General features: G+C 39.0%; 1 protein-coding gene across 3 annotated transcripts in view; it reads left to right on the plus strand.

Moving 5' to 3' along the window:
• The first annotated feature begins 13,026 nt into the window (after positions 1–13,026).
• The window catches only part of LOC106876066 (chitotriosidase-1), a 36,963-nt gene continuing 35,047 nt past the window's right edge, over positions 13,027–14,942 (plus strand). The window contains exon 1 of one of the 3 annotated variants that reach the window (XM_089352530.1): positions 13,027–13,291. In XM_089352530.1, the coding sequence (XP_089208656.1) occupies positions 13,265–13,291 (27 nt within the window). In that variant the 5' untranslated portion in view covers positions 13,027–13,264. The remainder of the gene's footprint in view (positions 13,292–14,942) is intronic. The other 2 variants (XR_016241941.1, XM_014924473.3) reach the window with 2 other exon arrangements.

Here is a 14,942-nt window from a genome sequence, read left to right on the forward strand (position 1 = left end):
TTTGAGTTAGGAATCGGAATATCCATTGCCTAAAACGTGGGATTCAGTAAAAAAAAAAAATAAATAAATAAGGAGGGAAAGGTTCAGATTACATATAGTCCGTCTCCGCCAAGAGAAGTATCGACTCCAGTCCACGACCAGCAATTTATGTATATTCTCCTGGAAGCACGAAAGGCAAAATTGACCTCGGCGGAATTTGAACTCAGAATGCAGAGAGCCGGAACGTTTACTGCTTAGAAATCTATCCGCTCATTCTAACGATCTTAGCTGTGCGCGCGCGCACACACACACGCGTGTGTGAGTGTGTTTGCAACGAATTATATGTGGCAAATAAATGAGAGAAGAGAATTAAGATCTAATCGGTTTGGCTGCCAGCATCAATTCTGTTCGAATTGATTTCAAATTCAGTGTAACGACACACTTATTACTAATTAATAACGTGAAAACCATTTTCGTTATAAATCAATAAATAGAAAATCATTAGGAAATAAATTTTGAAAATTTTGGTAATTTTCGCCAATCGTAAGCCACAGAAACATTCATGCCTGTTTCCATAGTAACGAGCAGAACATGAGATCTCTTTTGACTGCGAGAAAGCACGTGTTGACAAATGTATTGAAACCACTTATTTTACCTATTTGTTGACAATTGAGCATATGCATTTATGAACTGGTCAACAAAATGTTTATTTTTTAAAATTATATTTAATTTGTAACGTGCTGGTCATCGCATTTGCATTAAATGTATATTGAATGCTTAAAACTACTTGTTTACTCGAATTTTTTTGTCACCGAGGTGGTTGTGAGGTGTGCTAAAAATAACATTGAAATAACGATTTTTGGATAAATTTTTTAAGTTCGTGGTATCGCATTAAATGCATATTGAATGCTTCAAACTACGAAACACGTGTTGTTTACAACACGTGTTATTTTCAGGATGCTGACGATAAAATGTGCAGTCACGCACAAAATGACAGCTTTCAAATCCTGTTTCTTGACTAGGTGAAAATGATTAAACTTTAAACCTCTATAACTTTTTCAAAACATTTTTCTGGAAAAAGTGAAATAACTCCAGCAATTCAGCTTGGAAAAGTATATTATTGTGCAGAATTTAAAAATTTTCGGTAAACTTTAATTTTTGAAATGCTGGCAGCCAAACCAACTTGATTCGAAAATTATTACCATTAACTGAAATGACCCTTTATCATATCGTTACAATGTAAGACACAACTTCTTCGAGTTGTAGTACAATGATTCTGCTGTACATTCTGTAGGTAGTTAAATTCATCTTTAGTTGACAACTAAAAGACTGATGAAAAAGGGAGAGAGAGAGAGAGAGAAAGAGTGAGAGAGAGAGTTTACTTCTCTGGGCTGATAAGTAGATAGAATGAAAGTTGTATTGGTGCGCGATGACAATCCATAAGAGAAGAGAGAGAAATAGATGCTTTTTAGCAAGGCACCAAGTGACCAAAGAGATAGAAACGATTTTGATTCGGGTCACAAACGGAGATGAACCTATCTCATTATCACTAGAGGGAAAGTCCTCAGACCAAGTGTTGAAATTACAAATTTAAGGAATCGCAACGAACCTTTCTGCTATCACTCTTTGATGCAATGACACCATTTGGTGTAACTGGGAGGTGTTGGTTGGTATCTTCGTCAAAGCACAGACTGATGCAAGTAGCCTTTTGTGTTAACAGAATGGGGGTTACCCTTTCTTTTAAACTGTGGTGAAAGTAGTAAAACTAGCGGAAGCTAGTAAAAAAAGAAAAAAAAGAAAGAAAATTAGGTCAGGCTAGAGAAAGGATTTTCCATCTCTTATTCTCAGAATGTTAACTTCAACAATAGAACATAAGAGTGACAGTTGACTCTCGTGAATTTCTTAGTGCAAAAACCAAGAACAATAGGAAAAGAACTGGTAGTAAAATGTAGATTCGGTTTTGAATCCTGGTTTAGATTCTAGGAAGCTATTTGTTACACCCCACCCATATATATATATATATATATATATATATATACATATACATGTACTCTTTCTCTCTGTGTGTGTCTCTCTCTTTCCCACGAACACATGCATAGACATTTTACTTATTAATATCGTTTCCAGAGAAAAGTAAAAGCTAAGAAATGCAATCGATTCAAATATTGTGGCTAAATTACATTAAGTCTCAAAGACAACACCTTTTAATCGCATTTACAGAGTAGACATAGGAAGCCAGCACGCAGAATGCAATCATGGAACGAACTCCAATTTGAGCTAGATTATTTCACGACAAAACAATTTCGCCGACAAGGGTAATATTTGTTGAATGTAAGAGAAGGGCTGATGATTACAATTTTATTCCCAAATGTGAGAACTGTACAAAGATTACAATAAACAAACATACACAAATGTCGGTATCTGAGACACACATGCTAGCGTCAAGTGTAACAATAGATCAGGATCTGACTGTTACATCCACACAATCTCTTATCCGAAATTACGGAAACAGAAAAGCTCTGAAAACCGAAAGTATTCTCACAGAGGCCGTCTGCACATCAAAGCTAGCTTTGGAACCAAACGCGACCCGAATGACCCACACTGAGCTCACGACACGCATTTGGCACCCAACATAACCAGGCGTGATCCACACTAAACCCGCTCCACTTGTGTCTCGGCATTCTTCTCAATCAAATGTGCTTCTGCTGCTCACTGAGATTGACATACAGATGCTCAGACTGAACATCAATCGCATTAGTCTGTGAGAGATTGATCTACAAGTGTTCAGGCTGTACATTAATCGCATTAGTCTGTGAGAGATTGATCTACAAGTGTTCAGGCTGTACATTAATCGCATTAGTCTGTGAGAGATTGATCTACAAGTGTTCAGGCTGTACATTAATCGCATTAGTCTGTGAGAGATTGATCTACAAGTGTTCAGGCTGTACATTAATCGCATTAGTCTGTGAGAGATTGATCTACAAGTGTTCAGGCTGTACATTAATCGCACCAATTTTACTGGTCTGGGAGGGGAATCTGCAGAAGACGTCGACACTATACTTCTTCTCTTCACAAACTTATGAAGAAAAACACAATCAATCAATCAATAAATAAATATCCCCCCCCCCAAAAAAAAACCAACAAAAAACAAAAACCATTCACACAGAAACATTTCCCCCCTGTCGAGTCTTGCAAGGTATTGATCATGGAGTGGGGTTTTTTCTTCATATTTTCTTCACTAAATTTTGTAAATCAGTGTAGATTTTGTGTTTTATATTGTATTTGTCTTTTTTTTTACACTTTTGTATTAACTGTTGTTTGTTCCTTCTCGAGCCATGCCTGGCTCAAAAGGGCCGGTTTCTCGGTTTCATTGGCGTATAGGTTCCCCACCTGGACGGGAGATGCTAGATGCAGGAGGAAAGAGTGAGAGAAAGTTGTGGTGATAGAGTCAGCAGGAGTTCGCCATTACCTTCTACCAGAGCCGCATGGAGATTAGGTGCTTCGCTCATAAACTCCCACATCGCCGGTCTGAGATTCGAGCACACGATACCTCGACCGCGCGTCCGCTGCTCTAACCACTAGAGCATTTGCTTCGACTTTTCTGTTAACTACTTTGTCTAAATCTTTTACCTCGGTGTAGATAGTTGTTAGTATGTATTTTACTATTTCGCTATGTAAAGGCGGCGAGCTGGCAGAATCGTTAGCACGCCGGGCGAAATGCTTCGCGGTATAACGGCTCTGTGAATTATTGTGAATACTGTTGTGTTTTTTTGTGAAAACTGTCTCGGTGAATAATTGTGGTTTTTGTGGAATTATTATGGTTGCATTTAACGTGAGCTGCTGCATTTTCCCCAGCTATGTCAAGTGGTAGTGTCTCCAGTATGGAGAGCTACGCCAAGGCCACTGCGGTGAGGAAGCCAGTGCCGCTGGAAACCAAGTTAATCAAGTTGGATATGGAGGAGGTGACCAGAAGCAGGAATTTGATAGAAGTTGAGGGAGACTCGTACAAATTCTGTCCCCCAAAAGAGACTAAAGAAAATAAAATTCTGAAGACAGTAGTGTATCGTACACAGGCTGTCGAAACAGGTAAAATTGAAATGGTGACGGAGGAGGAAATCGAGGAGTGCCTGGGTGAAATTGTCAATGAAGCCACGTACATCAACAGAGGAAGAAAGTTCGGTACGCCACTATAGAAGAGGCAACCAACATATTAAGAAGTGAGAAAATAGCATTGCTACCAAGCTATAGAGGAAGAAGAAGTGTGAAAATACGAATTCCCAGAGTTACACCAGATATTAAGCCAGAGTGGTTGGTTGCAACAGTACTGGCTGCAACCAAGGAGGAGCCGGAATTGGGGACAGTGGCGAAATCAAAAGTGTGCAAATGGTCGGGATTTGGACTCGAAATGTGGCTTTTTGCCACATTCGAGGACATAGAAAGAATTCCCTACCAGATAGAAGTGGAGGACGAGAAAACGTTAAATGTAGTCGAGGGAAGAAAACCAAATTGTTATATATGCGGGGAGAGAGGTCATATGAAGACCAAATGCCCCCTATATGAGTTCACACAGCCACAGCAAGAGAAAGCACAAGCAGAGGAGGAAAAAATTGTAGACCACACTGAGGAAATAAAAGAGAGACAGAAGTGTGAAACAGAGAAAACAAAGGAGAAGAACGAAAATGGAGCTACTAACCCTAAAAGGCGAAGGAAAAATAAATCAAAAGAACGGTCAACGGAAAACAAAAAAAAGATTAAAAAAAAGCCAGAAACTAATAATGTACAAGAGGAGGAGGAGAGAACGGATAAAGATGTAAAATACAAGGGGGTTTTGATAAAGTACGAGAGTTGTGAGCAGATGGAGAGAAGGGTCGAGAGGTTGGGAGAAGTAATAAGAGTGAAAATGCCAGAGAAATGTGCTGAAAGATGCATTTTGATACCTGAGGAAGGCTGCTGAGAGCGCATAGAAGGACTTGGTGAAATTATATTAACGAAACGGATATGGTTGGTGGAGACACCACCCCCTAGAACTGATTATTTGCAGTTGTTAAGGACGGACGTAACAATGATTAATGGAAGAAAGGTAACGCGAGAGTTTGAATTTTTTGAGTTACAAAACCGTTAAAATGTTTACATGATGTTGAACGTAAAAGTGAAAAACTGGATAAATGTAACCACCCGACTTCGGGGATCGAGTGGACATTGCGCCTCATTTTTTTCATTCTTGCATATTATCATTTTATTTTAATTACCCCGATTTTATGTTTGCGTTTTGTACTGTCTTTATGTTTTGTGATGTCTTAAAATTCTTTGTATAGCCCTTTATGGGTAATAAAGAAATCGGTATTTCGTCTCCGTGAGTTTACTGGTCGGACGTGTTATTACTCGCTGCGATTTTTTTTAGTATAACGCCACTATTGTTTGGTGGGCGTTGCTGAGATGGAGAAAATGAAGACGGATGCAGCAGCGACGGGGAGTCGAGCTTCCGTCGTCCTAGGCCTGCTGAAGCAATATGAAATACATTGGAATGAAGACATGGCTGAGAAAATTGAAAAATATAAAGAAATGATAAAGAAGGAGGGGCCAAACGTAAAGTTGACCCCATCAGAGGAGGAAAAGACGAAAATGGAAATTGGAGTCGTGGAATATAAATCCTTTTCAAGGAAAAATAAAAGAATAGAGAGTGCAACGAAGTAGGAGGTGGAGGAGTATTTGAAGGAATTGCAAGATGTGTCGTTTTTTTACAAGAGGCAAGACATACGCGTCTGTAGAAATAACATTTGTATCGGAGGAGGCAGCAAAAAAATACGCCAATAAAGCACTAGCCAAAGGAAATTGGATGCTCTTTCCCAATAAGTTGGGTAGACGTCCAACGTGGATTAGAGTGGATAGGATCCCACCGAAAATAGAGTTGGAATGGGTAATGGCAGCAATTTTTCGTGAAAGAGAAGGAGATGTCAGGATAATTATGATAAGCAGAACCCAACAAATAAATTGCCTAGGCTATGGATTGAATGTGCTTTTTATAGCAAGTCAGAAAGTTTACAATGACATACCGGAGACACTGGAACTGCCTAACGAGGACAAACTGGACATAATGTTGGAGGGGAGACCTCCAAAGTGCTACGAATGTGGCAAAAGAGGTCACATTAGAAGAAGGTGCCCAGAAATAATGGAAAACAAAGAAATGGAAACGCAAGAAGGCGTGATAGAGGAGAGGAAACAGTCACAGGAAGAGGAGAAGAGCGCTGATTTTGAGGAAGCTAAATCAAGGAAGAGAAAAAGGAGGAGCTCATCGCCGAAAGTCGAACAAGGGAAAAAATGCAAATCACAGGATCAAGTGGGATCACTGAGGAAAGAAGATAATAGCAGCAGAACATTACCACAGAACCATACAGTCTCACAATCGCACAGACAGACAGATACACAGATGAATAAACACACAAACATACATACACTCGGAAGCGAAGAAGATAACGCAGAGTTGCAGAAACCTAAAAGCACAGAACCTGAAAACACAGACACACAAACACAACATGCAGACTTACAGTCACACAAACATGCAGAACCACAGACAGATAAACACACAGCTATACAGTCACAAAGAATTATAGAAGAACAGACGCATGGTAGTACAGAATCACAAAAACAAAAAAAGAACAGACATACAAACGCAGGAGGTACATAGGAACGGCATATATTTAATGTCATATCGATACACACAAAAAATAGAGAAGATATCCAAAATAAAAGACATTGTCAAAGTGGACCTCTCGGACCGTTGCGATAAGGAGGCGAGATGGATTTTAATAGAAAAAGAAAAGTATAAAAAATTAAAAGAGGCTTTCCCGACAGATATAAACCCACTGGGGCCCGAGGTGAATTTCGAACCCAGCGCTCCAGTGGTGAACTACGAAGAAATAAAAGATTATATAAAATGGTGAGTAGTTTTATTTTGGATAAATTATTGAGATAATTTTGAAAAGAACTATCGAAGACTGTGAAAGGAACTATTAAGAACTGTTCAAATAATTGAAATAACGCGCCCGCCCCGGGGTGGGGCTGGGGTAGTCGTCCCATCATCATTGTTTAATTTCATTGTTCCATTCTATCATGTGTTAATTGTCCCCGCATGTGTGTATTGTCCCATCTGTGTTTAGCCCCTTGTGGGTAATAATGAAATTGGTATTTCGTCTCCCGTTACGTTCTGAGTTCAAATTCCGCCGAGGTCGACTTTGCCTTTCATCCTTTCGGGGTCGATAAATCAAGTACCAGTTTCGCACTGGGGTCGATGTAATCCCTTTGTCCTTGTTTGTCCCCTCTACGTTTAGCCCCTTGTGAGCAATAAAGAAATAAGAATCGTTAGTACGCCAGGCGAAATGCTTGGCGGTATTTCGGCTGTTTTTATGTTCTGAGTTCAAAATTTCGCCGAGGTCGACTTTGCCTTTCATTCTTGTAAAGTCGATAAATTAAGTATTAGTTGCGTACTGGGTCGATCTAATCGACTGGCCCCTCCCCCAAAATTTCAGGCCTTGTGCCTATAGTAGAAAGGACTATTTCACTATGTATTAAGGCGGTGAGCTAGTAGAGTTCATCCGATGAACACTAACTGGTATTCAAAGGATCTGCCTCGCTATATACAGTGTTATGCTTATCAGCATTTCGTCTGGAGTTCAAATTCCGCCAAGATTGAATTTTTTTCCTTTCATCCTATCGGAGTCGATTAAATTAGTACCAGTTGAGCACTGGGGTCAATGCAATCGACTATCTTTCTCCCCACAAAACTTCAGCCTATAGTATTTATTAATTCTTAATACATTGAGAATAGGGTTTTAGTTATCTTCACGTTCTGTCATTTTAATAAGTTTTATTTTGCTTATAAGCATTCCGTTCTGCGCGCTAAAGATTCTGCCAGCTCGCCGCCTTAACAATAATAGTAAAAATGATGATGATGATGACGATGACGAGTATAATTAATGTTATTATTATTATTGTAACTGTTATAGCTGCTATTAGTCTTCTTTTTATTTCACCAGAGTAGTATACAATAGTATACAAGTTCATATAGTTTTAACCGATCTACGTGTTAAAAGGACATTCTAATACAAAACAACTTTGTATAAACTGCACCCTCTTCTTTCTGTCTGATTTTCTTTCAACCCAGCCTTTATAATGGTTTGTAATTAAACAATCAAACCTCACCTCTTCTGACATCGTTTTTTTTTTTTGAAGTGCCTGAAATACTTTTCAGGACTCAGCATACAATAAACTGGTTGTTACCGTAACACCTCCCATTAAGTCTGAAGCTTTCAACCACCTTTAAACTTGTACTCAATATCAGTCATTGTTGCAAGGTCTGCACATCGTGCACATAATTATATTTCATGAAAAAATGCGAGCAAGAGTAATAATATTCATAAGATAATAAACCTGGAAAATTACAGACACAATAAAATATATATTTAGGTAAATGGATGTGTAAGTAAGCAGATAGCTAAATAGATAGATATATAGGTAATACGGACAGACAAGCACACACATACACACACACACGTACATACACAAATGAAGACTGAGACACATGGCCACATACACACACGCACACTCCACACACACACACAAGGACACAGACACACATAGCACGTACGTATCTAGTTACACAAACTCATACACATAGACACATTCAAATATACACAGAGGTACACACACAAATACACGCACATATAAAGACAAACACACACACACACACACACACAAACATGAACACACAAACACATGAATATATACACGCGCATACATATATACATACACACACATACATGCATACACCCACATACATACATATATGTACACATGTACACAGACGCACACACATGCACACAAAGAAAGAAACAAACAAACAAAAAGAACGCAGCTCTGATAACGGACAGTCAACGACCATTGAAGAGGTTGCAAGACGCAACGAAAATTTTAGAAAAAATAAATACGTAAATGAATGGAAATCGAACCGGTGAGTGTATTAAATAATAAGGCGCTAAAAGAATGACTCTCCTCAGAAACAATAAAACATGTTTCAGCACACGAATTCACATAAGAAATCTTGCACACCAAATACAAAAACGATATATATATATTTATATATATAAATAATATACACACACGCACACGCACACACGCACACACACACACACACACACACACACACACACACACAAATATAAAAAAAAGACAATGAGAAACGAGAACATAAAATACAAAAACATAGAAAACGAACATTTTTTCGAACAACGAAAAAAACAAACAGAAGAACGAGACATGCAACATAAAGAACATTCCCTTCATCAGTTGTCCCCTGTTTTATCTACTCCGTGTTTCGAAGGTAAGGACAAGACGCGACTTCGTTAAAACAGTCCTTCCCGCAAAGCAAGTTAAATAAAATTTGGGATTTTTTGCGGAGGGTGAAAGTGGTAACAAAAACGACAGTGAGAACAAAACAGTAATAACAAACGGTGAGGGCTGTTAAGCCAAGGCGATGGGAAGTGGTGAACGCTGGAAAAACGAGCTTTGAGAAGAGACAGATAAAAGCACGTCTTGCCTTTAGGAAGGAAGTGGAAGAAAGAAAGAATGGCCGTTGGTCACGTGTGAGCAACGAGAGAGTCAAGGAGGAAGAGTGAGTGAGAGAGAGAGAGAGAAAGGGAACGGTGATGGGGAGAGGAGAAGAATAGGGAAAGGGTGGGAGAGAAAAACAGAAAGGAAGAACAAGAGAGGGAGATAGATAAACAGAAGACTCTTTAGGTCGGGTATTACGTCATCGAAGAAATATAGGTTAGACAGTGGAAAGAATGCTCATCAACAATGATATTTATTGTGGTTCTTTATGTCCAGGTGGGTAGGAGGGTCCAATTAAATCCATTTGGCTATTATTATCCAAAACAGAAAGTATTTTAAAAATCAATAAATATCAACTAGATTATAGCTAGGAGAGATCAGTTTACTCAAAGTAGTTGCTTTCAACTTCCACCAAGACCTCAAGACGGCTCCAGAATCTGGCGCATGCGTTCCTCACTTTGTCCCTGGGAAGATATTTGAACACCTCGATCTTGGCTACCAGTTCGTCCTTGATGTTACAGGCAGAGTAGTTGGTGTCTTTCTCAAATTCCCCTTCACATACAATGTGCTGAAATTACAATGAAAGGGATTAGGGTCCCAGAAATTGGTGCTGATGAAGTCGTAGAAATTCGCTGGCAACCACTTATGACTCTTTCCGGAAGTATAGCGAGAAGCTGAATCCTGCTGCCACACTCCCAACATCAACTGTTCCTAGCTAGGGATTGACCACAGTCTCCGACAGCTTCACATTACCGTCTGAATTGACCCAAAGAATTAAACAGAACGCCAGAAAAGTGCTCTCAAAAACTCACCTTGAAACCCTATGCGTTGAGGGATCAAATTTATATGAATGTCGACCTAAAATGATCTTAATCTATGGTTCCAGCTCGTGTATTTGACAGAACTGCAGTCCTGGGTGAAGTAAAGAGCAATATTAGACATTTGACATTTCAAATATCGTCAGGAGCTCAAAATCATTGGACGGCAGCCATGCTGGAGCACCGCCTTAATGGGTTTAATCGAACAATCAACCGCAGCACTTAGTTTTTTAAGTTTGGTACTTATTCTATCGGTCTGTTTTGCCCAAACGCTAACTTAGAAATAAACAAACCAACACGAGTCTGGTGCGCGTGCACACGCGCACGCGCGCGCAGGCTTCCATCTTCCAGATTCACTCAACGGACATTGGTCGACAAACCGTGCGAGATTATAGTAGAAAACGCTTGACTAAGGTACCACACAGTGGAACTGAATTCGAAACTACGTGACTGCAAACCGAATTTCTTAAGTATAGCGCTATACCTGCACCTACGTACCTATCTTCTTACCTTCCTGCTTACTATCTATCTATCTATCTATCTATCTATCTATCTATCTATCTATCTATCTATCTATCTATCTATCTATCTATCTGCCTGTCTATCTGTCATTCTAACTGTAAATGTCTGTTTTGTGCGTGCGTGAGTGCCTGCATTTACATACATGCATGCATACATACATACACGCATGCATACATACATACATACATACGTAGCAGAATGTGATGTTGAAGGATCATTGTAAGTTGCCGGTATAGCACATGATGCAGATGATGGACCGGTATCGATGGAAAACAATGAAGAAAGAATAGGAATGTAGTTTACACTATTTGTTTAGTCACAGCTGCATTCACTTTGTTGGATACTTGAAACAAATATGTCGCTACATAATGTAGCCAACTACTTCGTGTAGGCGAACTAAAAACGGAGGAAAGAGAATGTTGATGGGACGATATAGTAAAAAGACATATTTTGTGTATGCGTGTTTGTTCGTGATTCACCTCTGTTGTGTTGTTTCTCTATCTGATCTGTTCTGTGGTCTGCAACTGCTAACTCTTGCGTATCGCTCCGCTCACAGTGCTAACCATCTCTATCACAGTGTTGACTGTCCGTGTCTCCAACGGAACTCGTATTTATAATGACCCATTCGAGTTAGAAGGATGGATATACCATTATAAGAGTGGCTTGTACCTATTTAGCTTACTTACTGTCTATCTGAACTTTCCGTGACATAGCCGGGTCGGAGGTCGAGTGGAAACCCATCCGACAGGACAAAGAAATTTTTCCCGCCTGGTCAGCCAATGGCGAGCAAGAATTCATAGATTCGGTTTCGAATTTCAGCACGGAAAATAAAATATACTTTCCACATATATTTATTATTATTTTATTCTTTTACTTGTTCCAGTCATTTGACTCCGACAATGCTGGAGCACTGGCTTTGATCGAACAAATCGACCCCAGGACTTATTCTTTGTAAGCCTAGTGCTTATTCTATCGGTCTATATTGTCGAACCGCTAGGTTACGGGGACGTAAGCACACCAACATCGGTTGTCAAACGGTGATGGGGGTTAAGCACAGACACACAAATACATACACATATATATTCTTTTATTCTTTGGCTTGTTTCAGTCATTTCATTGCGGCCATGCTGGAGCACCGCCTTTAGTCGAACAAGTCGACCCCAGGATTTATTCTTTGTAAGCCTAGTATTTATTCTATCGGTCTCTTTTGCCGAACCGCTAGTTTACGAGGATGTAAACACACCAACATTGGTTATCAAGTGATGGTGGGGGAACAAACACAGACACACAGACACCAGACACAGACAGACAGACACACACACTCACATACGACGGGCTTCTTTATATATATATATATATATATATATATATAAAGTTCAAAAAAGGAAAAAGACAAAAAAACAACAACAAAAAACAACAACGTGAGGACGTGATACAGATTGTGTTACTAGACGCTCGAGAAAGGAAAGAGAGAGAATATGACGTTTCGAGCGGAGCTCTTCGTCGGAAAACGGAGGAAAAAAATCGCCACCGATGTCCATGAGGTTACAAGGCTTTAGTCGGCCCGAGGTTATAGTAGAAGACACTTGCTCAAGGTACTACGCAGTGGGACTGAACCCAGAGCTATGTGGTTGGGAAGCAAGCTTCTTACCACACAGCCACTGCTGCGCCCTATGGTCAATATACACACACATACTGTAATTTATATACACTAGATAATATATTGTACAATAGGATGATGTCCTTCAGAAATACATTAAAAACGCGAATATTTACAAGAATCGTGTTGTAGTGGTTTTGTAAAGAATATTCACTCCACAAAATTGGAATGACGTGTCACATGGTGTCGCAGTACAATCTTAACAAATCGGCATGTTTGTTTGTTTTGACAAGAATGGATTATAAAACTCGTTCACAAGCGTACTTTAAGTCGTAGAACCTGAATGCATGTATCTAGTTTCAAAATGCATATAATTACATTCAAGAACAACACACACACACACACACTCTCACATATGCATACCCACATGTACATATATATATACACACAAATAAGCATGCATATATATATATATAAATACATACACGCATACACATACACATACATACACACACATGTGTGTGAGTGTGTATGTGGGTGTATAAAGATGAATATGTAGGCAAACAGGTATTTTTCTTTTATCTTCGGGGTATATAATTTTATTTCAGGTGTTATTTTACAGACTATATATAAGCATACTATACTCACCGAATAGATTAAATATTCAATTGGAGTACGAAAGAAGCTTCGCATTAAAGCAGCTGATTTCTCTCTTCACCTTTCCAAACGATTGTTTCAGATGGCTCCGATTGTGATGGGTATTCAGGTAATCTTCATTTCTACAATATTTGAATAATATCATTTATTTAACACATTCTATCTTCCAGATAAAAAATATATATCATTATTATTAATACAGTTCTATATTTAAGAGATGAGGAATTATGTACTGGGAACGAGCCTACTCTGAACTTGCGCTTGTAGACCGGAGGAGCCGAGAGGGAGTGAGGTTGCCTGTGGTGCCCTTGGCGGTCGGAGTAATCAGGATGGGTGGGGTTCCTTGGTTGGCCCTGAGAGGAACTCCCCGCTTTTGGGGAGTTTTAAATTTTGTTGTTAATTGTTTTGTTATTTATTATGTACACGAATATTGTACTTAATCCAAATTGTTCGTCGTGTCGTATCGGCCCTATTTTGTTTTGTTTTCGGCCAATAAAGAAAAGATTATTATTATTATTATTATTATTATTATTATTATTATTATTATTATTATTAATAATAATAATAATAAGAATAAGAAGAAGAAGAAGAAGAAGAAGAAGACGGTGAGCTGACAGAATCGTTAGCACATCGGACAAAGTTCTTAGCGCATTGCTTTCGGGTGTTTAGTTTCTGAGTTCAAATCCTACCGAAGTCGACTTTGCGGTTCATCCTTTTGTAGTCGATAAATCAAGTACCAGTTGAGTACTGGGGTTGATACAATCGATTATCCCTCCCTCTCCCCACAAATTTACCTTTCCCCAACCCATTGTTTTGCACACAAAGACCTGGATCTAGAGAAGTACAGTTCTACCAACAGTTCTCTGTTGATTACACACACACATACACGCACACACACACACACACACACACACACACACACACACAGATAGGCATATACATTCAAAAATCCTTGAATATATTTACAGTAGCATTCTAAATCTTATGTCTCACCTTCAAGCCAAGCCACAAAAAACAATAGCCGCAGTAATTAATTGTCTTTTTTTTTTAAGATGCATTCCAGCATTAATAAGAGCAGAGAATAAATAGCAAGTTCTGCATTCTGATGGATTCCCATTTTTCAGTCCTGTGGCCACTCTTAGTATTCACTGAAACAGAATGAACAAACAAGAAAATGCAGCGGGCCCACACTACAATCCAGCATGGCATACGATTAACCACTGTAAATGTTTCAATGTGCTCATCTTAGGCCAAAACTGAATATATCTGTAAGAATAGATTTATCAATTGGATCTTGTTCAGTTGATTACCTACGTGGCACGCGTACTTGCTTAGGGTTTACCTGCGGTTAAACAATAATACCAACATCAACATTATCAACAACAGTAACAGTGCCAACGACAACATCGACAGCACATTGTCAACAACAAGAACAACCACGTAAATAAGAGCATCATCGGCAACAACTACAACAGCATAGGCGCAGGCGTGACTGTATTGTAAGAGGCTTGCTTCCTAACCACATGGTTCTGGGTTCAGTCCTACTGCATGGTACCTTGAGCAAGTTTCTTCTACTATAATCTTACAAAATATGTTCTGTCACATTTTACTCCTTTATAATTGCAACAATCTTTAAAAAATATTTGCTCGGAAGAATATTTCGTAAAATTCCCTTGATAGTATAGTAAGTGCACAGAAATATGGTCATTTGATATCAATATTGATAAAAATCGACATTTCTATATTTTATGTTCAGATTG

This window comes from Octopus bimaculoides, chromosome 5 (genome assembly GCF_046866305.1).
Source record: "Octopus bimaculoides isolate indiv1 chromosome 5, ASM4686630v1, whole genome shotgun sequence".
Lineage (NCBI taxonomy): Eukaryota > Metazoa > Mollusca > Cephalopoda > Octopoda > Octopodidae > Octopus > Octopus bimaculoides.